Source organism: Emydura macquarii, unplaced genomic scaffold, assembly GCF_026122565.2.
Source record: "Emydura macquarii macquarii isolate MOO-44397 ecotype Brisbane River unplaced genomic scaffold, CSIRO-AGI_Emac_v2 contig_2676, whole genome shotgun sequence".
NCBI lineage: Eukaryota > Metazoa > Chordata > Testudines > Chelidae > Emydura > Emydura macquarii.
The window spans coordinates 165,232-192,541 of record NW_027132813.1 but is presented as its reverse complement, the minus strand read 5'-3'; the positions used below and the strand labels follow the sequence as shown (position 1 = coordinate 192,541).

The 27,310-nt window shown below is 46.3% G+C and overlaps 1 protein-coding gene across 2 annotated transcripts; it reads right to left on the bottom strand.

Moving 5' to 3' along the window:
* Positions 1–701: 701 nt before the first annotated feature.
* Positions 702–22,325, bottom strand: RSPH9 (radial spoke head component 9). Of its 2 annotated transcripts, XM_067564711.1 has the most exons (7): positions 22,008–22,325; positions 20,758–20,920; positions 19,713–19,842; positions 18,767–18,913; positions 1,513–1,585; positions 1,272–1,286; positions 702–1,072 (listed from the first exon to the last, which is right to left on the bottom strand). In XM_067564711.1, the coding sequence occupies exons 1-7, from the start codon at positions 22,232–22,234 to the stop codon at positions 976–978; spliced, it is 852 nt and encodes a 283-aa protein (XP_067420812.1). In that variant the 5' UTR covers positions 22,235–22,325; the 3' UTR covers positions 702–975. The 2 variants fall into 2 exon arrangements, with proteins under 2 accessions (XP_067420812.1, XP_067420811.1); XM_067564710.1 differs by lacking the exons at positions 1,272–1,286; positions 1,513–1,585.
* Positions 22,326–27,310: the final 4,985 nt, after the last annotated feature.

The window sequence follows — 27,310 nt, the reverse complement described above, 5'->3', positions numbered from 1 at the left end:
GTCCTTGGCATTGGGAAAACGTAAGGGTTGACTCTAAATGTGTTGAATAATTATTAAGGTAAAATCCCTTGCTGAGCCTGAGAAAATGGAGGCCAGGAGTTATATTGCCCTGTTCTGTCCCTTTCCACTCTCTTTGAACGATCACTACTCACACTGCTTCTAGCACAAAGTCTTCTGTGGCATCTTTTCTATTGCACGTAACCCAAATCAGCTATCAGTTTGATAGTGGGAGAACAGTGACTGGGTGAGACAGGTGCAGTTGTACTCCATATGGCACCCTGAATGTTAGAACGTGAGAGCGCAGTATTTACCAACACACCAGACTGACTCTTGTACAGTTGGGTCTTTCACTTCTGCCAGCAATAAGCAGGAGGGGCCTCTACTTTTGGCAAAGCATGGCACCTGAGAGGTCAGACTCCCTTCTCTCCCCAGCACTCACACCGAGCACAAGGAATAATAGTGTGGAACCCTAAGTGTATGGGCAAGACCTAGAATGCAGCAGGTTTTCCTTCTGATTTTAAGACAGAAGCCTTATTTTCTACTTTGTCTCATGCTACAATCAACCTTCACTCATGCTGCCTAGGAATAAGATCTCTAACTCAATGCCTGGGGGCTTAGGTTTGATTCCTGATGTGTGGCCTAGCCTTTCCTGGAAGAAGATGATGAACGCTATCAGCTAATCTAAGATTTGCAGTGCCAGGCTCAGAAAGGAACTCAATCCAGAAGTTGGGGGGAAGAATACATACAGAGAGGCATTAAGGAAATCCTCAGGACTCTCTCTGGGGCATAGAAAACTGCTTACAGGTGCAGAGGTTTCACACAGATTTATTAGAACGAACAACTGCAAGTTCCCAAGTATAAAATCTAAATGGGAATACTCTTTCCTTGAATCCTCAGCTTGGGTGGGCAATTCACAGCATGAAGGGCAGGTCTATGTTCTTCTCACCTGTGCCGAGGTAGATATAGCCATATTGTTTAGTCATGGGGATGTGGTAGAATGTCAGTCCTGGCCACAGCAAGCTCCTCAGAACCACCAGGCTGCCTCCCCTCTCCAGCTGGATGCTCCAAGATCCTACATAACAACAGTGTGGCTGATGAGTCTGCACAAATGAGAGACATCCTTCCAGCAGTGAAATGTGCTAAGATCAGGGCAAGATCCCAATGGGTTGCTGCCTTGCTAGAACAGGGAAGTGAATTAAATGGTACACAAGGCTGAGCTAGCACAATGGGGACTTCGCTGTTGTTCGGAGATAACAAAGGATCTGCCATACCAGAAGAACAAATGACTCTGAACCCTTCCACATCACTCATCCTAGCACTCCAGGCTGCCTTTCTATTTCCAGGCATTCCCTTCTAGTGTCACTCAGCATTTTCCCACAGCTATGGTGTGATGAGAGATACCTGTATGTGGTCAGCGCCAAGGAGTCAGCAGATGCTATAATTGGCTATACCTGCTAAGAGACAGCAGATATTTTAATGGGGCTCTCTAGCCGGCTTGGTCTGTGTACCCACTGACCACAAAAAATGGTTAATGCAGAGTTAAGATTACATGCTGGTATTTTGTGCTGTTCCAGAATGGAAAGTTCTGAAAACCAGGAAATACAGAGGATAAGGTACACAGCTATGCAACTTTAAACCGACATTACGCACCTCTGTATCAGCCCTCCCAATCCCTACCTTCACCCCCTGACCTGAGCACCTCCAACTCTCTCCCCTTCCCTACCACCCATTCCCATTTTCCCCTTCTGTTGCTGTAGCCACCCCACCAGCTGTGAGCATTCACCTGTGTAATTTATTTTCAGAAATAATTTGAATGCCTTCTGAGTTTTCTGCTGTATGCAGATTACATTTCCTCCAAATAAAAAAATCTTTTGATAGAGACAGAGTGTAGCAATGTGTCAACTCCCCTCCCCCAGATTTCTGCTAATGTCAGATTTGAATTTGCAGTGCCTCAGTGTTGCTCAAATTTGATGTCCTCTTGAGTCACACAGGCCTGATGAACCATGGCAGTCTAACAGCCGTCTTGGGCTGTCTGTCTTCAAATTCACAGTGTAATCTGTGAGGCTCACAAGTGTTAAGTATGTGCACAACTATTTTCAGTTGTGTTCCCACAAAGGGCTAGTGGATGCCATGCACGCATCAGGGTAAATGGTAAGTGACTGACAACATTTGGGCCATGATCACAGGCATGATTTGATCCTAAGTCTGTGCAAAAAGTTTATAAAATCTGTCAACTTTAAAAAAAGAGCTTTTTTTTCTCCAGGGGGCTGTTTTTCGACAACTGTTTACTCAAATGACACCAAATTTGGATAACTAACCCTACCCCATGCCTCCATGAAGCACATCAGATTTCAAGGCAATCCACTTAAGTATGCAGATTTTAGAGCATTTAGAAGAGTCAACCTTTAAATAGAAAGCAGTTCTCAACTTTAAAGCAGTGCTGGCATTCTGCTATTATATAGTACCCTAGCCTATATGGCTGCTCTAAGGAAGCTAACTTGGAGTGAAGTACTAAGCCTTGGAGCAACTTGCTCTGCCTCATCTCAGTCTCCTGGATCCAAGCCACTAGCAGCCTTGGGAGCAGGAATCCACAGCTGGTCAAGAGCTAGAGTCTCTTCCCAGCATGACACATGGCATTAGCAGCAGGAAGACCAAGAAGCAGCTTTCCAGCTCCAAGATGCCCTATTGTAGTTTAGGGGGGAGCGGAAAGGAGAGAAAAGTGAAAGGCAGGGACACTTCAGAGTTGCCTCCCCATTCTGAGTGATTTATGGAAGAGGTTAATTTTCCTGAGCCTTTCTTGGCTCCACCTTTAGAGTGGGGGTGAGGGTGAGGATTAGTTTCAGTGTTAGTTTTGTTTTGGCTCTCCTGAGGAGGTTGGGAGCCAGTGTGAAAATGCTTTTTCTGCTGGAAGCTCTGAGCCTTTTTTTTTTTTTTTTTTGGGGGGGGGGGGGGCCGGACAAACACAGACAATGCAGTGCCCCTAATGATTCAGTCCTCTATGAAATGAGGCTCAGCACAAAAAGTAGATGACTCAAGGTCAAGCCTAACAAGAGATGTTGTTGGTTAGTAGGAGGATGCATTTACTGGAACTATGGTCTCACCGCCTACAAAGATTGCATTCTAAATGCAAAATAATAGTGGTCAGAAATGCTTTCTTTCATCTTCTGATGGCCAGACAGCTGTAGCCATTCCTATCTCATGCAGCCCAAGCCAGTGAATTGTGCATCCATCTCCTCCAGACTGGATTTCTGCAATGCGCTCTACTTGGGACTGATGCTAAAGACAATTCAGAAACTGAAACTGATGCGCTGTGTAGCTGTCTGCCTTCTAAGGAGAAGACATCAAAACAGCTCTGTGCTCTATACTACCTGCTAATCAAACTCCGGATTCATTTCAACATCTTGGTCCTTAGCTTTAACTGGATTTGGTGCTCAGTTACCTGAGAGCCTGACTTTTCCCATAGCCCACTGTGTTAGATGCACTCAAAAAAGGATGCTTCTAGTGACAAAGACCAGGTTTGCGTTCATAAAGCATGTAGTCAGAGTGTTCTCCTTGGAGAATTTGTAACTATGGAGCTCTCATTTACCAGAGCAGGGGCTGAGCTCAGATCTCACTGTCTTGATACAACGATGTAAAATCCACCTTTTCATGCAGGAGTTTTCCAAATGAGCCGGTCATAAATGGCCCTAACCCTGCTCTTTTGGAAGTCAGTCAGCAGCATCTGAGCATGATCAGAGAACAACTGAAAAGGAAGAATAGCCGTTTCCTTCCCCTTTGAGAGAATGTTTTAGAAATGCAGCTAATGAAATCATAAAATTACAATAGCTCCTGAGAATTAGGAAAATTAAATGCTTCATTCCAACCATGCCGGTGTCTTTCCTGGTGCTGTAAACAGGCTTATGCAGCGGTCACTGTATATCTGGGAGAAAGAATAGTCTTCTGTTAAAGCATAAAATGAAGAAAGAGGTAGAACGCCTGGGTTTTTTTTCTGCCTCTGCCAGCCTCAGCACAACCCTGCATGTTACTGCACTCAGTACTTAAGTTTCTTCGTCTGTAAAACAGAGCTAATACCTACCTCACAGGGAGATTGTGAGGTTTAATTCATTAGTCTAATAAGTGCTTTGAGATTCTCAGATGGCAGGTACTAGGAAAGATAAAAAAATCATTCGCATTGCAGGGAAAATGTAAATAGAAGTTGTACCTTGTAGGTAATAAATGGCTTTTACTAGCATTAAGCACTACTGCTTGTAAGGCACACATGTCAGATGTGGCCTGTGCTGTAACTAAATCACACACACACCTGCAGTTGACCCCCACAGTTTGGCAGTAAGTGGGTAGAGGTTTCCCAAGAAGCAGGGCCCTGGAGATCACTGTGCTCAAGGCAGAAGCTTCCCACAATAAGGCTACTCCATTAAAGTTTCTGTTCTTTAAAATGAAAAAAAAGTCACAATTTTACTTTTAAGTTGCACCCACCTAAGGTAAATAAGCCAAGCGCTATCTGTGTTGAAACTATTGTCTTTCTCAGCTCCAGACGGGAAGGGAGGGAGCTGCTGTGTGGGAGGAAAGAGCATAGGAAAAATATCCTCTGGATGAAGATCTGGAGCTTCCTATTCTCAATTTGGAGCACGCTGCAGCCTCCACCCCTCCAAACACAGGCAGGACTGTTGAGGAGTTCCTTACATCTTTCCAAACAATAAACTGTTTTGAAGCTCAACCAGCTAGTGTTAAACCACTGCCTCTTTTATGGCCTTTTAACAGCTGCCAGAATACCTAGGCTGCATTTCTAAAGTCAACCTCCCTCTCAGCTTCTTCCTTTCCAATCACAGATAGAAATCCCTGTCTCATCCTCTGTGTCTGTCTCAACTCTGGACTGAACCTTTTTCACAGAGCAATGGGATGTATGCAAGGCTATGTAGAAGGAGAGGCTTTTTAAACAATGCTATTTGTAGAAGATCTTCGCCTGGGCCATGTTCAATCAATAGCGCGGCTGCTTTGGAAGTGAGTCAGTGCTCCTCATTTGGGGGTGAGGCTGAGAAAAGGCAGCTTTATAAGTAATGCTGCCCTGATACAAAGGCTTCATGTCCCAAAAGATCCCCACTGGGTAATAAAAGTGACAGCACCACCTCTTAAAAGGAAGAAAGGTCCTGTGGCTAGAGTAGCAATAGCATGGCTACATGCACCACTAACATCACACACAAGAATATCTTACACCACTGCAATTCTGCCACTTGGGGGGTGGAAACCGAGCACCTGGTCAATAGCACAAATATTAATGTCCACACACATGACAGCATGGCCAAGTTCCCTTGCTAAAGCAACAACACATTCTTCATGACCACAATCACTCACCTCTGATAGTGCTTCACCCACACTTACATCATCACGCTTAACTTCCACTTCTGTCAGTGACAAAAAACTTACACTGGGGAGAGGTTCACACTCCTAATTCACTGTCGCTAAGAAAGAAAGAAAGCTGCAAAGGAGGGGGCCGTAAGGAAAGGGCTCCCTGTTCTAGCTCTTGTTGGACTTCTGTGCCCACCAGCATTCTTACACTGCACACTAGCTGAGAGCAAATCCCCACTACTCCCTGTAGGGCACAGCCCCATCACATTGCTCCCTGGCTGTAAGCTGAATCTCTCCCACTTGCATCCCATGTGTTCAAGGCTCTTGCATGGCCTGATGCTGGCAACATCCTTGTTACATAAATACAATTACACCCAAAAGCTCCATGTCCTTTTCTCTATACATTTTTCTCTCCTATTGTGAACTATTTTTCATTATGGAAGATAAAGCATTTCAATTAAAAACAAGGCATCTGTTTTCTTATGGCAAGAAGGAGCCCCTGATATCCCAGATTCGCATTGCTCAGGTGCCTGAGGGCAGAGGGTTAGATCCACACCCAGCCCAGCTAGGCCTACTGGTCTAACACCATCTGATCTTTGGGGAGGAGCGAAAATTCCCCTGCTAGCTGCATTTCTACCAAAAGAGAAGGATGCAGATTTTGCAGAGGAAGGCTCAAGAACAGGTCTGGAATGAAACCTTGCACTGGGAAACAAGAAAATATAGAATTAAAGCTTGGCAGCGGGAGCATAGTTACAATCCCAGTCTCTTACTAGCTGCTGTGATTCTGGTAAGTACACCCCCAATCACTTCATCCTGCACCCTGTATGGTTGGGTTAGAAATCTCTTGGAGTTGCAAAGCACCCTCCTCCTCCTCAAGTGCAGGTTTCCGCTGGATTCCGTCACACTCCATATTTCTTGCTCAGCTGGTCGCTGTGGAAACGTTTTCGGAGCGTGCCAGAAGTCACGTAGCATCTACCTGGGGAGCCCCTGCATTAATCCGTCACCTTCGCAGATTCCTGTGATCCCATTGGTTACAGGAAAGAAAAAGAAGGCGTCTCTTGCCCCTCCTTGCTCTGAATGAAAGACACTTCCTCTAAATCTTGCTGCTGGATTTCAGGCTCAATTCAGCTTCTTTAAAGCTTTTGTCACCGAACAAATGTGATGTTAAAAAGATTAACAGTTCGATGAAAGGGTGCAATGGGCAGCTTTGTTCCAGCCTTAGGATCCTTCTTCCCCTCAGAGTTTTCAGTCACCGTCTTTCTTAACCAAGGAAGAATATTTGTCTGACTCTCAGAGGAAATTATGTCTGCCTTGTAAGTCTCTACCCCTACTTGATCAAAAAGTAGGGGATAGATTAGGGATAAATGTTGGAAATTATCCTACAGTAAAGGACTGTGCATTTGATTCTGTGCTAGCAGACAAAAGTACAAACTGCAATTCAGACTCAATGCACTGGCTACACATCCCATTCACCGGAAAAAAAACCTGTAGGGTGGGTAGAGTTATACAGAGACAGACACAGTTCCCAGATCATCCTGTAAGCAGGACTAGAAGAGGAGCTCAGGAGTTACCTCCCACCCCAGGACTATTCCTTCCCCTTCCTAGTAGCAACAGAGGCCGTGGGTCAGAATTTGTGGGAGTTTTTATGCTAAGTGGCACAGCATTAACTTTAGTGGGAATTTCCCCATAGGTTTGCCAGTTTCCCAGGGGATTGTGTCACAAAGTGACTGTCCCTAAACTTCTCCACTCTCCATGCAGCCATTTGTCCCTTAAGCCCTCAAAGCCCCAACCCATATGATGTTTGTATAGAGGTGTTTCCAGGGGGTGAAGGGACAGGTCAATGGCATGTTGACTCCCTTTCTTCCACAAGTTCTACCACCAAAGGAGCAGGATTTCTGCTCCTTCCATTCCCTCTGCATCATGCCACAGAAGCGGACAGTATGGCCCATTGCTTCCAAATTATTTTTGCACTAGAAACCTTCAGCTGTCCTTCAACAGTCTGTGACACTAACGGTCACTTATGATCGGAACTACAGGGAAAGCTTAAGAGACAACAGTGGGCATCAAACTAATGAACAATAATGCCATAGGTCAGGGATGGGAAGAGAAAACTTTACTGTGCAAGAGCGGTCTGCAGGGCCTGCAGCACAGCTCTGCTCACCTGAGACAATATAAATGCAGCTGACGTCAATGCCAACCTGTGAGCTGGCACGATTTGCCACATTTCACATCAGATGCAGATTGTTCCGAGCAAAAGCTGGTTTGGTTAAGCTTTCTTTCACTTCCAGTAACACAGTTACTACCCTAGGGCTTCACCTTTCATGTAATATCTCATCATTCCCCAGAATAAGGTTTATTCTGTCACTGATTTATGTGGCGATAAGCCAGAACACATGGTTCTACCTAAGAGGCTGTACCTGCATTTCCTGTCAGATCAACAAAAAAGGCATTAGCAAAAGTGGAATGAACAAGAGACCAGGAACCAAAATGGAGACTGAGTGGAATATTATTTTTTGAGGGAGATATAACTTTAAATACAATCCCTAGAAAGCAGCTGCTGCAAAGACTCTGTCTCTGGCTTCATCATCGCCTTGTAGCAATCAGGAGGGTCAGCCTCACCACAGCCCAGAGGTTGATGGGCAACCCTGCTCTAGTATAAACTCAGCCAAGGCCTCTGGCTAAACAAGCCCTCTGAAGTGATGTAGAGTTGGGACCAAAGACAGTAAATACAGTGCTTTATTGCAGAGAAACCGAGCCCAAGGAAAACAGCCACCATTCCAGCAATCTGAGCAGACTATGGACAGTAAATCAAAACCTGTAATACTAGCTAGCTCTGGAGTTCTCTTCCTGCACTGCCACATGAGGGATTTCAGTCCAGTCCTGAACTCCTTGGGGGGCAATGCCCAGCTCCAGGAGGAGGGAACATCTTGTGTCACTCTTGAGCAACTCACTTGGATCACTGCAGGAGTGGCGATGACAAGCTCTGCAGTGACTCCAGACTCCTCTCCACTTGGCAAGAAGGATGGGTAGCTCTCATGTGGAGCCTCTGAAGGGGTAAATTATGGAGGAACTAAACCTATGCATGCTCTCACTCATATGTGCACACTTGCACACCAGTGAAGTGAAGATGCCAGAAAAGCTTTTAGAAAGCCCAACAGCCCTTCTTAGAAGTTGTCTAAACTGCAGGGGGACAGATAAATCTCTTCTCTGACGAGTCCATATATCACACACAGTCTGCTCTCTCTTGTCCTCACCTTACACACAAATAGTCTAAAGCTCTCTTCAATATACTTGCTCATTTTCGTTTTCTATGGTTTCCTTTCAGCACTTGATAATACTGACACCAGTGTCCCCTGCTGGAAGATGCTGGGTGTAGCAGTCCTAAATTTACGTGTGGATGGTTGATTTATGTTAAACACAAAAAGGAAACCAGATTCAGCCAAAACTAGTGCCTTAGTAAATTCCTGTAACCCAGTGCCCTGGCTGCTCGGGTCTGATTCCCACCTCTGGAGGCCCCCAAAAGTTCTGAACACACTCGTCAGCTGTACTCTCTCAGTGTGGCTGTGCAATTGCTTGTTTACCGAAATAGCCCTCTAACTGGTGAGAAACCCTCAGGTTCTCAGACACACAGTCTCCAAGGATTGCCCTTCCATTCTGGGGATGAGGATGGCTATGGGCCATATTGGAGAACTTGGGCCATACCTTGGCCACCCCCGCTTTAAAGTATCCTTTTCTTTCTAGCACTGCACTGCTCCCTCATTCGTTATGAGCCTTTTAGTTTGGATTTCAGTAAGGCAGCTTGAAAAGCCTTGTCCCTGTGTGGCTCTTGGCAGGCTGAGAAGTCAAGTAAAGTGCTCTCTCACTCTCCGCTTTCACAGGGCTAGGGTGGTGCTGCTTATTGTTAAGCAATGAAAGGGGAGGGCTCAGGTCACATCTGTGAAACGTTAGCAGAGAGGGGAGGCTGGGTGAAAGTAGGTGGCCAGCACAGCATAGCACTTTGCTGGATTTTGCAAGCCCCCTGGGGAGATAGGCAGCCATTTGTCTTAGAGCCCCGATAACAGGCTGTCTTGCACTCTGCTGGCTAGCTGGGGGCCGTAAATGCCTCAGCAGACACAGACTCTTTGAATGGCTGGAGACGGAGGCTGATAGGGGATTAATCACCCCAGGGGGGCCTTTGAAAGGGAGTTAATTAGCTGTGTTAATGCCTGGAGATAAAGCAGGTTCATGTCTCTTGGCCCTGTCCTTCCCAGCACCTGGGGCTTTTGAGGCTGCCATGAAAACACTACCAAAACAGTGGCATGGTGGGGATGGCTGAAGCAAACGCACTGAGGAGCTCTATCTCCTGCTCAACAATACAGTCCCTCTATGTGCAAAGGCCCATTAAGCACTGGCTTTCAGTGTGCAGATAAAGCGTGTGCAAGCCAAGTTCAGAGGCAAGTACGTCACTGTTTTCACCAGGTTACTTTTAGGAGAGTTTAAGGTTCAGCTAATGCACAGGTGTGGGGCCAAGTGGTGGTCACAAACCACTTCATGTGCAGTGCTGCAGCAGGAATACTATGGGGCAGCAACACATCCTTGTGAAGAGGCAGTGCCTGGGAATGAGGGGCTGCCAGTTCCCGCCACACTTACTTTGGAAAGGAGCTGGAAGAGTTTCTGTTTATGTGGATTCCATTAAGTAAGCTTCTCCCCATCCCCCGAGTGACTCTTGAAATAGAAAGAGGCCAAGGAGCCCCATCCTGCCTATACTGAGCCAGCAAGGAGCCTCCCCAAAAATCTCTCTCCCTCTCACTGATACTCTCATCTCAGTTCATTCCCCCATGTGCTGAGACAACAGTGACACCCCAGGAAGCCTCATCTCCACAGGTCCTTCTTTGGTGCAGAGTTGGGCCTTCTAGTTCAGGCTGCCCTTACGCAGAACCGGTTATACGCAATGCTGAGGCTAGAGTCACAGGCCAGGGAGCTCGTGCCACCATCACCCCTGCATCATCTGCAGTGAGAGCGAGGGAGTGCCAATTCACTCTCACCCCACGAGCACTATCAGCAGATATATATCCATAGAGTTTAAGGCCAGACAAGACCATTAAATCATCTACTGTGATCTCCTGTGTGTTACAAGTCATTAGATGTCATCCAGTTACCTCTGTATTGAGCCCAGTAACTTGTCTTGGTTAAAGCAGGTTTCCAGAAAGACATCATGTTTGAGGACATCAAGAGATGGAGAGAATCCACCACTTGGTAGTTTGTTCCAATGGTTAATAACCCCCATTGTTAAAAATGTATGTCTAATTTCTAACTTGAATTTGTCTGGCTTCAGCTTCCAGCCATTGGTTCTTGTTATTGCTTTCTCTGCTCACTTAAAGAGCCCTTTAGTACCCAGTATTTTCTCCTCATGAAGGTTCTTGTACACTGTAATCAAGTCACCTTTCCATCTTCTTTCTGATAAACTGGACAGACTGAGCTCTTAAGTCGCTTACTTTAAGGCGTTTTCTCCAGTTCTTGAATAATTTATGTGGTTCTTTTCCACACCATTTTGAAAATGTGGACACCAGAACTGTATATTGTATCCCAGTATCAGTCTCCCCAATATTGTATAAAGCGGTAAAATCACTTTGTTACTCCTGCTCTCAACCTGTTTATACAACCAAGGATTACAATAGTCATTTTTGCCACACCATCGCACTGGGAGCTCATGCTCAGTTGCTTGTCTGCTATGACCCTAAATCATTTTCAGTCACCACTTTCCAGGGTACAATCCCCCAGTCTGTAGTTCTGGCCTGTATTCCTTGTTCCTAGTTGTATGACCTTACATTTGACTGGATTAGAATGAATTTTGTCCGAATGTGCCCAGTTTACCAAATGACCCAGACTGCTCTATAAATCTGCCCTACTCTCTTTATTATTTACCACTCCACCAATTTTTGTATCCTCTGAAAATTTTATCAGCAGTGATTTTATATTTACTTCCAGATCATTGATGAAAATGTTGAATAGCACCAAGCCTACTACCAATCACACTAGAAACGCCCCCATTCAATTATGATTCCCCATAGACAACTACTTTTTGAGATCTGTCAGCCAGTTCTTCACCCATTTAACATGTGCTCTATTGATACTGTATAGTGCTAATTTTTCAGTCAAACTGTTGAACGTCACTAAGCCTTTCAAAATTCTAAGTATATTGCATTTTGCAGTTACCATCTGTAACCAAACCTGTACTGGAATCCAGGAGTTCCCAGACCTTTTTCCCTGAGGCCCACCTGTATAGCTGCAGTAGGCACTGCAGCCCACCATTAACATGCGTCCATCAAGGAGAGGCTTCCCGTGGGGTGTGCGTGGCCTCTCACCTCAGCAGGGAGCACGGCCAACGAGAGGGTGAAGGGACCAGGCAGGTACCATAGTCGGCCCCCAATGACACCCTCCGCCTCAGCACTTCGCTGAGTGCCTAAAGCTGGTCACTTGGCAGCCCTGCCCCAGTCACCCACCCAGCATCTTGGTGCCCCTCACAGCCACCCTCTGCCCAGGAATGAGGGAAGGGCTCAGGGGCGCCAGTGCCAGACAGAGGCAAATGCCTGAGCTGCCGGGTCTGGCTGTTACCTTGATGGTCCCGATTACCTACCGCTGAGCCCTGATCCCTGAGAAGGCCACAGGGCCGATACTCCAGGAGGCCCGATAGCCACAGACTGTGGGGTGCAAACACTCCAACCTCCTCCAGTCACCCTGGGAGCCACTGCCTCTAAAGGCCAGCCCCTTTTCCTCGCCCTCCACCCATTGCCTGGTGGCTTTGTTTCACCCTCTGCCACCCACTGGGGAGCGCTGGGCTTTTCCGACCCTGGGAGGGGGCCATCACCAGCCGCCACTCGGCCAACATATATTGTAGGGGTCTGCAGACTATGTCTAAGGGGTCTGCAAAAGATGACAATGAAAATAAAGTTTCAGATCCCAGAAAAGGCATTCCGTTTTTCTGATCAATCAAAAGTATGTGAATACCCCCACCTACAGGTCAAAACATGGAAGTGTTGTTGCTACCACAGAATCCCACAGTTTAGCGCCCTCTCTCATGCTGTGTCAAATGCGATGCCGAGCATGTGCAACATTTATAGTTGAATTCTGTTCAGTCAGTTTTCGGTCAAAGACTTCTATGGTAGGGGACCATGGACCACAAGTTGAGTTTCCAAAAGGGTTCACACCTCCGTTCAAAATTGTTTAGGGGTCCGCAAATGAAACAGAGGTTGAAAACCACTATACCATTGCTAGGATTTCTTTTGTTCCTACTATATTTTAAAACTTCTTCATCTTGTCTTTAGGCATGCCAGTCATGGATGTTTCCCTGATATTCTTAGTGTCTCTCATCATTTTTCTGAAATTCATTACTTATAATTTATAAAAATTGTTACCTTGTTTTCATTTGTTAGCTATAGTTCTTTTCTTTCTAATTGCTGCACTCACTTTGCCACTGAGCTAGGATGGGCTTTTAGCTACAGTTGACCTCTTTCTTGATTGTGGAATCATGGCTTTTTAGCCATCTAATTAAAGTCCTCTTAAAGAATTCCCAATTTTCATTCACATTTTTCTGTTTGAGAATTTCCTCCCAATTAATTTTGCACATAATTTTCCTCTGCTCTTTTCCTTTGCTCTAGTCCTTTTGAATCAACATATATTACTGACTGGGCATGTCCTCTGTTTGCCCATATTGAATGTAATCAAGTCATGCTCCCTGGTCCCTAGGCAACCACCAACTTCCAGTCCAATTATCTTTATCCATCATAATGAGGTCCAAAAGTTACCTGACAATATTTTTATCTAAGCTTTACAACTTGTTTATATCACGTGTTCCTGATTCTTTGCATAACAGTTTATTGCATCTTGGTGCCTTAGCATTCCTGTCTACTCCTTGCTCTTGTATTCGATTCTTGCTCTATGCATAAAGTGGCATCCTGACCTGGGCTCAAAACCTACTCAAGCACAGCTGACCCAAACCTGACCTGAGAGTGTTGAATCGTTTTCAGACCCGACCCAACCCAAACCTGACACTTTCCCCAAAAACTGTCAGCGCTGCTGTTCATCCATAAGCCTTGGCCTATTGCTTCATGAAGTTGGTTTAAATGTTATGAGATTTTAAAAATAATATTTATTGGGGGGGAGGGGTTATTTGCCTTCTGTTTTTTGAGACTGTAGGGTTCATGTTTTCAAGCTTTTCTCTATGATCATTAAGGCCAGAAACTTACTTTTTTTAAATGAAAGCTGATTCTCACATAATCACTTGCCTCTGACAGGTGGGGCTTTAAGAAAGATACCAGATATCATGAGACTCATAATACAGTCATGAGAAATGGCAATCCTGTCTGAGCTATGGAAATACCCATATAACTAGATAGGTATATATTATAGTATACTGGGACCTGTAGTCTCCTTAGGCATCACCTTTATACTTAAGATGAGGACAGCAGGGGACCCCATTATAGAACGCTGCTTGCTGCATCCCTGCAGCTGGTTCCCTGCTCTTACTTATTAATATGTCTTATTAATCTGATTTTAGCTGCCTTTCTTCCACTTCCCAGACTTCAAACAGAAACCTCACTCTCTCTCCAACTTTCCAGTCTCCCATATCTGTCTAGCTTCTTGCCCATTGTACAGGGTTGCCAAGTTTCCAATTTCTTAAAACCGGACACTACAGGCCCACTCTGTCGCTTCCTCCCCTGTGTCCCAGGCTCACCTGCCACCTGCAGAGCTGGGCTGGGAGCTGACACAGAGCCTGCTTGCCCACAAAATGCAGGTAAGAGGCAGCTCCAGCAGAGAAAGGGCTGGTGCGGGTTGATGACCGGCACCCCCACACACGTTTCTCTGCCCCCTGCCCAGGCCCCTCCCAGTCCCCATGTCCCAGGCCAGGCTGGCAGGGCATAAGGGCCAGGCTGGTGGTGGCATTTGCAGGCAGCAACCCCCCTGGTCTGGTACTCCTGCAGGCGGTATCTAGACTCTTGGTGTCCAGTCAGTACTTCTGACCCGACACTGTACATATGCCCTTTCAACCGGACTTTCTGGTCGAAAACCAGACACCTGGCAACCCTACTGCTGCAGCAATTCCCAAACATTTTATGACTAGAATTCATTTGGAAGCCATCATAAATACTCAACATACAATGAAAAATAAAACTGCTCCAATTACAGTTGTTACTTGCCTGCTTTTAAATGTGGAAAGTCATACTTTAATCCCCTGGTCTAGTTCCTTTGTCTTTAAGCAGCTCCTGCAGTTTTTAGGGCCAATGTAGGCCGGGGCACTACCCATAGAGCTCCCACTCAGCTGATCCACTTTTCAACACACCTGATTGAGGCAGAGCAGGAAGCCAAGTACCACATGGTGTGCACCTTATTCTGCTCAGATGGCTTCAGGTGGAAGAAAGAAGGCCAATCTGAAGCACTAGAAAATAGACTAGTGGTATGAGAGCTCTATGAGCATCGTTCAGAGAAACAAGGAGGAACCAAACATGGAACCTGAGTAATTAGCTAACACAAATTTTGTTCAATTTTTGGAGGGGAAAGGCCTGGTCTGCAATAAGGTGGAGGGTAGGCAGGACAGGGATGGAGTTTTATTTAGTTTCAAATCAAGGGAATAAATTTAACACCAATCACAATTTTTAATTCTACAAAAAGTACATTTTGGGGTAACCCACCTCTGAACTTTGACAATCTCTGCTCAATAGAGGTCCTGGCCTGGAAAGGCAGGAGATGCTTCAAGTCAGGACTGAGGGGCTTGGCTGAACAGTGTGGAAGGGGTCCAGGAGAGGAATGGCTGTGGTTGCTGTGGGTCAGGACTGAGGTGCATTGGCAGAGCTGAGTGCGGAAGGAGAGCCCAATAGCAGGGGGCTGAAGCTAGGATTGAAGGACTTTGGTAGATTTGTGCAGAGGAAACTTGCATAGCATCTACCTGCACTATGCCTGGCTCTGCCCTGTGCTATCTGTCCCCTCATTTTCATAAGCACACATTTCAAGTTTTTGATAGAGGAAAAAACCCTACAAACTTCATGCTCATTCAAGGGGTGAGTTGGTCCCTTTTAACTTTCAAAGCTCCCATTTGGGATTGGTCTGCATGCTGTGGAAAGCATGTAGAGAGGCTGCATGCCTTGCTGACCCCATGAGCAATGTTGGCCTTGTTCCCATATCTTGATAGGCTCATCCTATCAGAGTCCTCTTTACAGTCCAAGCAGTGGCAGGGGAACCTGGCTGGATTTATACAGACAACATATGATTGATTTGTGCAGGCACCACACAAAATCCTCCAATGGCCAACTCTCCTATTAAGAAGTGCACAGCTGCACCTGGGCTGGAGTTGCCTTTGAGAAACACCTTCACTAAGGAGATTTAGATTTGCAACAATAACCTTCTCAAAAGAGACAGCAACAACTCACATTTACAGTAACCTCAGCTTGCTATGGGTAATGAAACATGCTATTTGCCTCTCCCCTCTGTGACCCCCACATTCTAGCACAGGGCTGGCTAAAATACAGCCTGTGGTCAAATGTAGCTATTAGAGTTCCACAAATCAGCCACCCTCATGTCTAACACAGAGGTGTGACCTACAAATTGCTTAGTCCCTTAGAACCAGATGGGGAGTTGCAGGGTGGGACCTGTAGTCTCATCAGGCTGCCCTTTCATGCAGTTGTATTGGATTTCTTGGTCTCCACAGAACAATTGCAGGCCTGACTCCTGGATACATTTTCAAGCAGTGCCCCTGATTTAAGCTTTTTTGCCTTCAGTCAGTTCCTGGTTTGATCTCTGTCCTCACAAACTCTGCTGTTGATAGAGATGAATTGCATGTCAGCTTCTTTGTTACCTCTGCAGAGAGTGTTCTCTCCTGGACTGGTGGCAATGACACATATCAGTGAAGCAATAGGCGAGTCATGAAGACTGGGTTCTCACAACCTGAAAAGACAGACTGTGGAGGGCTGGTGAAAGGCAGCAGCTTCATTGACAGTACTGCGCTCAAAGGCCTATGTTCACTGAACAGAGTCAGCAACAGCAGTGCAAGAGAGGTGTGACATAATGGTGTGAACACTGTACTGAGAATCTGAGCTATAATCCCCACATTTACATTAAGGAACTCCAAATGGTGCACTAGGGAGGAAGGTAGTATATTATATGGTAGAAAAGGCTCTATTCATATACACCATTAACTTTAAAATCTAACTAACTATTTCACCATCAGGTTACAAACTTGTACCCTGGGATTCAGAAAGAGCTGAAATATGAACCCCAGAAAAGAAGCGTCTATAAGAGAAACTCAGACAGAACCTGAACTACAGCACAGTATTGCTGCTACAACACTAGGATAAGATTAACGCCTTTCTTTGGAGGAATCTAGGAGCCACGCTTTGCAAACAGGAAGCCATGCAACTCAATGGAGAATGGATGTAGGAGAGAACTAGGTAGGAGAAATAGATACGTAAGTAAAAACCTGACAAAAATGGGCAAATGTAGCAGTCCAGCCAACACCAGATCATTTAAGATGTCTTGAAGCTCAGCATTAGTAGGTATACTCCCTAGAGCATCAGAGGAAGTGATTACTGTTTCTAGTGGGAAAGATGCAGAGTGAGCAGGGATTGCAGCCCTCGAGCATTATTCAGGATGGTGGTCCACAGTATCCCTGATCTTTAACATGAAGGTGCAACATATGGACACTACAGATCCCTACATGCACTGCTCCTTTTTTATGTGATTTGATTTGGTCAGCTCAAAGGAGCACCACATGCAGAGACTTAGGGTTTGTCTACATGGCACTGGCAAAGCGCACTAGAGGGGTCCGATTTGTAGGGTGCTCTAATGTGTTGCACTCTAACTGCCCCAAGTGGACCCTGCTAGTGCACTCTAAAATGTACCTAGTTCATGCTGTTTCAAACAGGACTTTATTAATGCAAACTTGGTACCTTTTAGAACCAGCAGGGTTGACAGGAGGCAGTTAGAGTGCAGCACATTAGTGCGCTGTACAAATCACACCCCTCTGGTGTGCTTTGCTGGGCCCTGTAGACAAGCCCTTGCAGTCTCTTCAGGCTACACTTCTGAATCATGGTAGAAGTAGCAGCACTCCCAATACAGTTGAATAACAATTTTCATTTTACCACTGTTTATATTCACTCAGAACTTCCTGAAACTTTCAGAATTTGAGCTGAAATGTCCTCACTCTCTTCTCATAAGTTCATTTTTGGCAGGGAAAGTTTGAACAAAAATATATGTATTTGGGCAAAATCTGGAAAACTATTTACAGCCTTGACAGTTCTCAGTCCTGCCAGCCATAGAGGGCGGCTCACACAGATAGCTACTCCATGAGGAGATAAAATGGCAAGCCAAAATCCAAATTTTGGGGCAACGAGAGCTTTTGATATCAGGATAAGGGAATATCCCACACTGGAATCCTTGGCGCCAGCCAAAAGCATTTAGCAAGCCAGCAAAACACAGACAGAAACAAAGAGCAAGAAACTGGAAGCAGTTAATGTTTTATAAGGAATACAGTACATGTTTGTAGATCTAGGTGAACTTCCAAACCCACTACAGCAACAAAGAATATATCTGCAGAGCATGTGGGACTTATAAAGACTCACTCTCCCTCCAAGCTACAAACTAGATCCTGGCCAGAGTTTCAGAGACAGAAGACTTTCATAAATTCAACCTACTGGCATCTTTTTAGAAAAAGATTCTGCCAAAGGAGTCCTCTGTGGGGGCATTAAAGAGAAAAAAAATTACTGTCCACCAGACTGATGGGGTCTGAACTACATCTACACTGCAACATGCACATGCATGTACTCCCTCTTCCTCCTTTCAGTTTGTTTTATCCTGCCAATGTAACAGATTATTACACACTGCAGCATTTCTACTGCAGTTTATCAAAGGAAAGTCTGAACCCAGCCTCTCAAAGATATGAGTTTAGAGTTAATGAGAGCCCATTTAGATAAGGAGAGCAATATAGGGTGGGATAGGAGGTGTGAAATACTTCAAACCCCATAAACCGCCCTCTATCACTACCAGTGTTATCTCCCCCAGCAGGGCACCAGCTGCTACAGACCCCTTCCTAATCAGGAGAGAATGCAGAGCTCTAGTAGAGGAGAGTGCTGACATAGGGGTCAGGAGAAGTTACCTATTGTAAGGATGTGACAATCCTACTGCAGTTTGTATTTATCAGGAGAATCTTGGCACTGTAAATGTTTAAGATGTCTTAAGAGAGGGGCCTAGCACAATATTCCTGTGTGCTGGACAGAGTTGCTTTGAAGCTCAGAGTGGCTCAGCAGAGACCGTTACTACAGACAAAGGGCTCCTTCTAAGCATGCCAGCTCCACAGGACACCTTGGCCTAGTCCATTTTGGATCTGGAAGGTCACTAGGAGGCTATCCCTTTCCTTCCATTCCTTGACTCTCATCTACTAAGCAAGTCTGTTTACCTTTTGGGATATCATGCTCCAAAGAGTCCAGGAAGTCAATGGATGGATCCAGGTCAGCCTTTTCCAGGAGTGTTCTGTTCTTCAGGTTAACAGGCTCAGTGAAGTGGAAATAGGAGTTTAACTTTTTGGCCTCAGTCAGAGACAGACCTGTAGTATGAACAGTTAGAGACCATTAGCACTATACCAGATCAAACACTTATTATATAGAGATCTCTCTGGTCATTCAGAGTCCAAATTGCATGGCAGAACCACAGCCTCTCTCCAACTTTGTCCCCTGGGCTCCACAAAAAGATCAGAGACCTGCTGGAAATGGATGACCTCACAGGGTTAGGGAAGATTTTGCAGGCAATGCAAATTGCAGTCCCAGATTAGCAATGAGTGCTGAATAAGACAAATCTCTTTGTGCCAATTTGGCTGAGCTATGCAATCAGAGGAAGAATTCTTCTAGCACAGTGCTTTTCAACCTATGGTCCATGGATCCCTGGGGGTCCGCAGACTATGTCTAAGATTTCCAAAGGGATCCACACCTCCATTAGAAATTTTGTAGGGGTCCAGAAATGAAAAAAGATTGGAAACCACTGCTCTAGCACTACAACTACCAACTGCTGCTATAAACTCCATGGACTATAGCATAAAGGAAATTCTATGCTCAGTGATTTTACAGACCCAGAGCCAAATCAGATCCATTTTGGTGATTTGGAGTTTTTCTCCTCCCATCTCTCAGAACTATGCACTCCATATTAGTGATTCTGTTAGCAGCTCCATAAGTTGAACCAAAATCGAAGGCGCAGCAGTGGATTCCCTATTTTCTGTTCACCAAGCTAAGGGAGAGGAACAAACCAGAACCTGAATACCAGCTAGAAGGAGAAAATAATCCTCTCTTACTGCTTTTGTATTCAAAGTACAGACATGCACCTGAATCCTGATATAGATGATGTGGATTTACCTTCAAAGTTCCTGTTTTCATGGACAGGTCCAAGGGGGGTCTTCACAAATGCACCCCGGGGGACGATCCCCACTGCCTTATCTATCTGATCTATTGTAGCTACAAGACGGATTTCCTCCTTGATCATGGGCTTTAAAGAAAAATAAGCAAATATTAAATCACAGCTTTCATTGTTTCATTTACTGGAAATAAACTCAGGGTGCCTGTAGGAACCACAATACATTCATCATCTTGAGTTAGATGGGATCATGAAGATGATCACACCTCACATATTCTTAGTGAAAGAATATAACAGGGAGCATTGTTCAGACCAGATTTGTCAAACTCACTGGGGCAGTAGCTATTCTTCCCTTCCTCTGGATTAACCCAGGCATAACTGAGATCAAAATTTGGCCATGTGATTATAAGGAACTGTGTCTTCAGCTCCTATATAAAGAGTCAGGCACAGGTATGAGGCAATATGCAAATGTTAAATAATACTACGTAAAAAGTATCTTAAATCTTAAATCCAACTAATTAATATCAATAGAGAGGAGGAGGATATTTCTGAGCCATCTATAACTCCAAGGTTAGCTGAAGCGCGCAATGAAATTTGCTGCTGTTCCACAGAAACAGAAATCAGGGAAACGCATGTTCATCCCAATATGAACAGGAGTTCCCTATAAAGAAATATGACCTAAGTTGAGCTCCGGTTGAGAGTGAAATATTGTCATCCCTCTTCTAAGGCAACAGTTCCCCATATTTTGGGACACCAGTCAGCACAATCTGCTTCTCTACAACTCCTCCCATTCAGTGGTGCCCACTCAAATATGCATTGGTTATGAATGACGGGATCCTTGCAAGTGTAAGACTTTGTACTTAAGCAGTCTGAACTCCATTGATAGTTAAAGCATTCACATCTGGTTGGGAAGGGCAGCAGACTGGGACCCAGCATAGGTTTATTACCAGGAAGAAGCATCAATCCTAGTTTGTTCAGTTCAGGCTGGGAACAACTGTTAGGAGACAGCATGGAAGACAGGTCTAGAAAATGGCTTGTTGTACTTACCCCACCTTCCTCATCATACATTCTCTCATTCTCTTCCCCCTTCTTCTCAGTGGGACTGTACTCATAAGATGGATCCCCCTGGAAACGGCCCTTTAGCCCCGCAGTCTGTGTGATCATTTCCTCAGTAGCTGGTGGCAGAAGGCTCCACTCCACGCAGTTCAAGCTGTCAGCCACACAAACACAGCAAAGAGCATAGCTTACTGAAACACAGGGACCCTCCTTTTCAGGCATGATGAAGCTCACTGGGAGCCTTGTAAGAACCATCAGTAACACAGGTCACATGCAGAGAAACTGATTCGAAACTGATTGCCTTCTCAAAGCACCACAGCATGGAGGGGCTCAGAAAGGCAGGATGGAAACTGCTGTTCAATACTCCATTGTGCACCCTGCACAGCCAGCATCACACAGACATTTTCAAAGGAAGGATGGTCCTATGGTTAAAGAACTAGAAGGTTTGGGTTCTGTTCCAAGCTCTGCCACAGACTTCCGTGTGTGAACTTAAGTTATGTCTACACTTCAGCAAAAGACCTGAGGCTAGCCTGGCTCAACTGATGCAGGCTCACAGGGTGCAGGGCTATAGAATTGCAGCGTCGACATTCGGGCTAAGGCTGGAGCCCAGGCTCTGAGACCCTATAATGGAAGAAGGTCCCCGAGCCCAAGCTCCAGGTTCCACCTGAATGTCTACACAGCAATCTTATAGACCTGCAGCCCCCTGAGTCTGAGTCAGCTGTCCCGGGCCAGTGCTGTGGGTCTTTTATTGTAATGTATATGTACCCTTAAGCAAGCTTCCACACGTTTCTGTGTCTCAGTTCCTTCTCTGTAAAATCCCCTTTCCATAGGGAAATTGTGTGGCGAAATCCATTACGGTCTGTGGGGTGCTCAGATGTTATGGTGGTGAGTACCATAAAAAGAGCTTGTCACAGTTAGAGGTAAAGATATAAACCAGCTCTTCCCCACCCCCAGCCCCCCTTCAGCTGCAGAAGTAACTCTTAGGCCCAGCCTGCCCCACCGCCCCTTGCCCTCTCCTGTGTGGACAAATCTTGGAATGAAGCTACCCCTCCAAGTACTGTATGGACAGCTCCGGGACAGAAGCCTGGCTCCCACACACACCTGTAGGTACAGCTCCTGGACCAGCCTGCTCCACACACCTGTCTGGACAGGCGCTGAGCCCATCCTGCCCCCCCCCCCCACACACACACACACGTGTCTGGGCAGCTCCCGGGCCCCTCCCCCGGCTCCTCCAGACACACCTGTAGAGGCGGCTCCTGGGCCCGGCGCGGTCTCCCCCCAGCCCCTCGGCGATGTAATAGGGCCCGCGGATGCCCTGGATGCGGCCCCAGAGCCGGACCCGCTCGAAGCGATAGTCCCGGCGCAGCAGCAGCAGCGAGGCCCGCAGCGCCGCCCGCTTCTCCGGGCTCAGCCCCGCGCCGCCCCCGGCCACCAGGTCCAGCGCGAAGGGCAGCGACTCGGCGTCCATGGCGGGGCTGGCGGGGCGGGCCGGTCCGGGCCGGGGGCGCAGGCAGCGAGCGGGCCGGAAGCCGCGTCCCGTTACCTGGCAACTGCCTCCACGGAGACGCGTCGCTCGGAGGGGGCGGGGTCGAGCGGTGGCTGCGGGTGGGAGGTGAGAGGTCACGAGGTGCTGTTATTAACCCTTTGCTGCGGGGCGGGGGGAGGGGTTTGGTCAACGCTGAAAACGAATCAGATCCAGCCCCGTGGAAACGGTGCAGCGGCAGCTGGTGGCATCATGGCAACGGCAACACCCATGGGAACAAAGGATCCCTGGGCAATGGCAACAGCCCATCACAACCCCGCTTTCAGCCCAGCCTAGTTGACCTGAGGAAACACATAAGGGACATCATGTGGCTTCCCTCCTTCACCTTGGCTTGGCACAGACCCCCCTCCCCCTGCTTGTTCCCCCCCTAGGCCAGACATCCCTCTGCCCTGGCCTTCCCACTTGGCGAGAGCGTGGTGGTGGTGGGAACGGGCATTGCCACTTAGTGAATTACACAGGGGATGGACGGGCTGTGTCGCACACACCAGGGTCATCAGCCTGGAACAAGGGGCAAAATGGCCAAGCTGTTTAATGGCATTGACAAGCATGATTGGCCTGGGGATTCGCAGATTCCCAGGCAAGGGCAGGAGTCCAAGACCCGGAAGGGTGGCAGGGGCCTGAGTGACTCAGAGTATAACTGGGTAGCTATTTCAAGGGCTCCCAAGAACTGACTATATTCTCCCCCTCTTGTCGTGTGTGGGGTAAACCTTGACTCTGCTCACAGGACTCAAATTCCCTCTGCAGCCTCAACCCCCTCCCCCATTGGCAGGCAGGGAGCGAATGCTACCGGGAGATCCAGTGAGAGGAGAAATCCAGACAGCACCTAATCACCTGTAATCATGGGAGGGAGTTGCATACTGGCCCTTTAAAAGGCAACCCTGTGCTTCTCTGGTAGTTCCACTTGGTGATGGAGGAGACAGCAAGGATTGTGAGAGTCTGCAGATGGCAGCCTGGCCAAAAAGACCCCTGTGTGCTGCTCCTATGTAAAGTGGAGCACTTCCTGAGCCATATGGGACAAGCAGTCTTAAGAATGTGCTTGGAGCAGGTTGCCCTGCATGGATACACATCAGATCTTCTCCTCAGGAGGTTGTACACCCACAAGGTAAGTCTGTAAACCTGCAAGACAGCTAACTGTTTTGTGTGTCTTGTGTAGGGTACCATTAAGAACTTCTTCCTTCCCATTCCCTACATGAACCAACCCCACATGAATCTCACCCCCTCTGGTTTAATTTTTACTGATGTTCTTTATCTTGTATATTATGGCAACATTTGAGGGCAGCTATCCGGTTTGGGGGCCTATTATGCTGGGCACTCTACAGACAGAGGAAACAGTTCTTGCCCCAAAGAGCTTACACTTTTTAGTTTTAAGATAAGATGCAATAAGTGAGTAAAAGATGAGGGTAAGGATAATCAGGTTCTATGGTTGCATGTAGATTTATAATGTCCACAGCTTGACAGCTCTAAATCACTTTGATTTTTTTAATCATATGTAAAAATTCCTTATCAAATATAACTTCCTGGATTCCCTTCACATTTCCTCTCCTACTCACACCTAGAGAAAAAAGTGACCTTGGGCCTGCTGCTTATAACTTTTCTATTTGGTTGGTCTCCCCATTCTATATAAATAAACTATTATCAGCTGCCCCTCTACCAAGCATAATTAAATTTAGCCTTAGCCCTGGGATGTGCTTTCTGAGAGGCACGGCACAGAATCTGGTCTATTACTTTTAGTTAATTCTGGGGAAAGGGGTCAGATTGATAACCCTGGAGACTAACAGCCTCCATTTAATCTCAGATCATCACAGGCACGAACAACTCCAGTTTTCCATATACATTGTCACCTACCATTGTGCCTCATTATGATCAGGAAAAATTACCTGGAGAAGTAATAGGGGAGTACAGTCTCCATAGTCCATTTTGTCCTTGGTTTCTCTGTTGAAACTGTCAACTACACCAACTGTTAGGGTGATTTTTTTTTATATGGACACCTGTCCAGTAAGAACTACACTGAGAAATCCAACCCAATTCGCATGGGTCAGCCAGCTACCCTCACATGGTAATGACTTTCTATCACTATCATCCATAACTGAATTCAAACCAGATGCCGAGCACTGAAAGGCTTTTTATCCCATTACTGATCCCCTAAGCCACCCAGTCTCCAGTCTCTGCCTGTCTTGACTGAAGATTATCGAAAAGGAAATCTATAGCTTAAGGAAATTCTTCCAGGTTCAATAAAGCCTGGTGGGTAACTGTACTCTGCCTTGCTTTGTCCTGACCCCAATTACTAAACACTGATAAGGATCGGGAAGTAAGTGGCTGTATTATTTAACAAATGAAAGGTCAAAAGCGCTGCCATTCAGCAAGGTCAAAGGTTACCATCACTGTTATTAAACAATTTGAAAGCAACCTCTCCCATCAGTGGCTGTTCCAGGATAAAGCAGCAAGCAGCTGAGGAGCCAGGTAGGCTGCAGGAAACAAAGCACGGACACCAGATATAGTTCAGTTCAACACTTGGTTGTGGGCTTCATTTCTAATAGCTTCTTCAAAGAGGGGAAGTCAAGTGTTTCAGGAGCAAACACCAACCTGTTGTCAATGCAGCTAGCTCTCTTGTCTGTACCCCAAATGAGATTTCACCTCCTACCGCAGGTTAACAGGATGGCTGTCCTGTCAGAGTTATCTTTCATTGGGTGAGATATTAAACTGAGATCCCTTCCACCTATCTCTGGTGGGATATTAAATATCCTATGGCAGTTTTCAAAAAAGAGTTCAAGAAAAACATCGGTGTCAGGGTCAAATATTTCCTCTTTGATTAGACCAGTTCTAATGCCGGAGACTTTGTGTAGGTTGTTGCTGGATGCAGAATAGCCCCTGCAAGCTTTACACTGCCAATATCACTTGAGTTCATAAAGTGCTTTGAGATACTTCCAGTGGTAAAGGTGCTCTAGAAAAACAGTTTATCTTCTACGGTGTTTAATTAAGGCATCACAACTCAAGAGGAAAAAACAATTGTTGATCCATTAACTACCTCCTGGGAACCAGTTGGAGATATCATATTAATAATGGCCTGGTCAATGTCTCCTCACCTCCTGGAATAGCTGTGACAGGATCTCAGGCCTTCTCTGCCCCTTACTGGGGGGTGCGGGGACACAGATACATACTCCCGCCAAGGAAAATCCACTCAGACTGGATGGCCAACAAGACAGTCCTTCAGAGCTCTAGAAGGGCCAGGAGGAAATACTGGCAAATCAGGAACCAGCAGGACAGTTAAGAAAGGCAGAGCTGGGTGAGACTGAGACTGGGATAGACTAGAGGTTCCTCAGGGAGAACCCAAAACCCAGGCCCTGGCCCTTGTACTAAGCACTGCAACTAAGTGCTTACATTTTGAAGAGATTTTTTGCTCTTTGTTTTAAGGTACAGGCAGCCAAATCCTGAGTTGCTATTTTGCTACATTACTGATAAGAGACTGTCACCAAGCTTATGGCACAGGCTACACTGCCCCACGCAGGTGGCCAAACTTTACAGACTAAGGCAGGGAACAGTTGCAGTACCATACATAGCCTGGAAGGGGGCACTGCAGAGCAGCCAGGGCTACCACAACAGCCAGTGAAGGACTGCTCTGCAGTGGACTCTGGGACAAATTCTGCCCAGTCCAGAGTGTCCAGTAGTCCATCACTACTCTCAGATTATACAATTAACAGAGGTGGGATCAGTATCATTGGCATGCCATGGGTTACTTCTTGGTGCTATGAGACAAGACAGAAGTTGGCCTTGATGGAGTGAGATGCAGGCTGAGATTATTTATCCCTAAAGTGTAAGATTAGACCTTCCTCATGGCAGTCTCAGGACTGTCATGCATTTAAAAATATCCATGACATTGAGGGATTTTTTGTGCATAAGTGAGCATTCGGTGGGTGGATGGGGCTGTAAATGTTAGTAAGCAGGAGGGAAGGGTGCATAGCTTGCTGTGTTAAGGAGGGTTGGATGAATAGGGAGGTTCATGACTGGATGGGCTAATGTGGGAGGAGTTTGTGGATGGTAAATGATTGCACGAACTTCATCAAGAGCTTCAAAGCAAAACCCTGAGCTACACTAAAAGTGAACAGGGAACTGGAGCTCAGTGACAGCACGGTAGTGACGGAAAGGACCAGAGATGTCCCTTTTTCTCATAGCACAAGTGCTCTGTTCTGGCCTGGAGTTTGCACTAAATATGGGGAAACACAAGTTACTTTGAGTGCAGAGTAATACCAGAGACTGTCAGTTTCTTTTGACTCTTTCCATGATTGTTGCCCTTTTTGCTATATATGTGAAAATTTTATGCACGTTCCATCCATTTAAGTTTCCTCATAGATGAGACCCGAGGCACTTAAGTAAACTGTTTTGTTGAAAAGATCTGGAAAGGAAGGGGTGAGAGATTCAAAGTGCTCCAGAGTCTGGGATTCATCCCACATGTTTCACATCTGGAATTCCTGTAGTAGCATTCTCTGTAACAAGATAGGAAGAAACCGGGCCAGCAGGTCATGATGGGAACAGCTGTGCTGAGATAGAGCAAATCTGTGGGATAACTGTGGCCAGTTTTCCCTGGAGACTCTGGCGTGAACTTGAGTAAGAAATGTGCCCAGACAGTGTGGTTATCCTGCCCTAGTCAAGGAAAAGACAGGCACCAGGGCCAAAGAGCTGTCTTCATTATATCAGTTAGTTACATATAGTTTTCTGTCTTTTGGCTTCATTCCATGTTTTTCAGCACTTCTGTAGTAGTGTCCTTCCTGCTTCCTGGCTGGAGCAGAGGAAAGGGAAGAACTTATGAAAGAAGTGCCAGTGTGTTGTTTTTATTGTACTACAGGGGGCATCACATGAACAGCAGCTGCCATTCTCCTGCCAACAGACCTAGTGTAGACCCCTTCCTTTGTGCTCTCCATGCACCCAGAGCAATGAGATGTAGGCTTCTGTGGGACATGGTACTCACCACACTGCCTATCAAGCTGCCCACAGTATGATGGACAG

Coding starts and splice junctions, on each gene's coding strand:
- RSPH9 (XM_067564711.1), bottom strand. CDS start 22,234: ATGGACGCCGAGTCGCTGCCCTTCGCGCTGGACCTGGTGGCCGGGGGC. Junction 20,921..22,007: donor CCCAGGAGCCGCCTCTACAG/GTGTGTCTGGAG, acceptor TGTGGCTGACAG/CTTGAACTGCGTGGAGTGGA. Junction 18,914..19,712: donor TGAAAACAGGAACTTTGAAG/GTAAATCCACAT, acceptor TTCATACTACAG/GTCTGTCTCTGACTGAGGCC.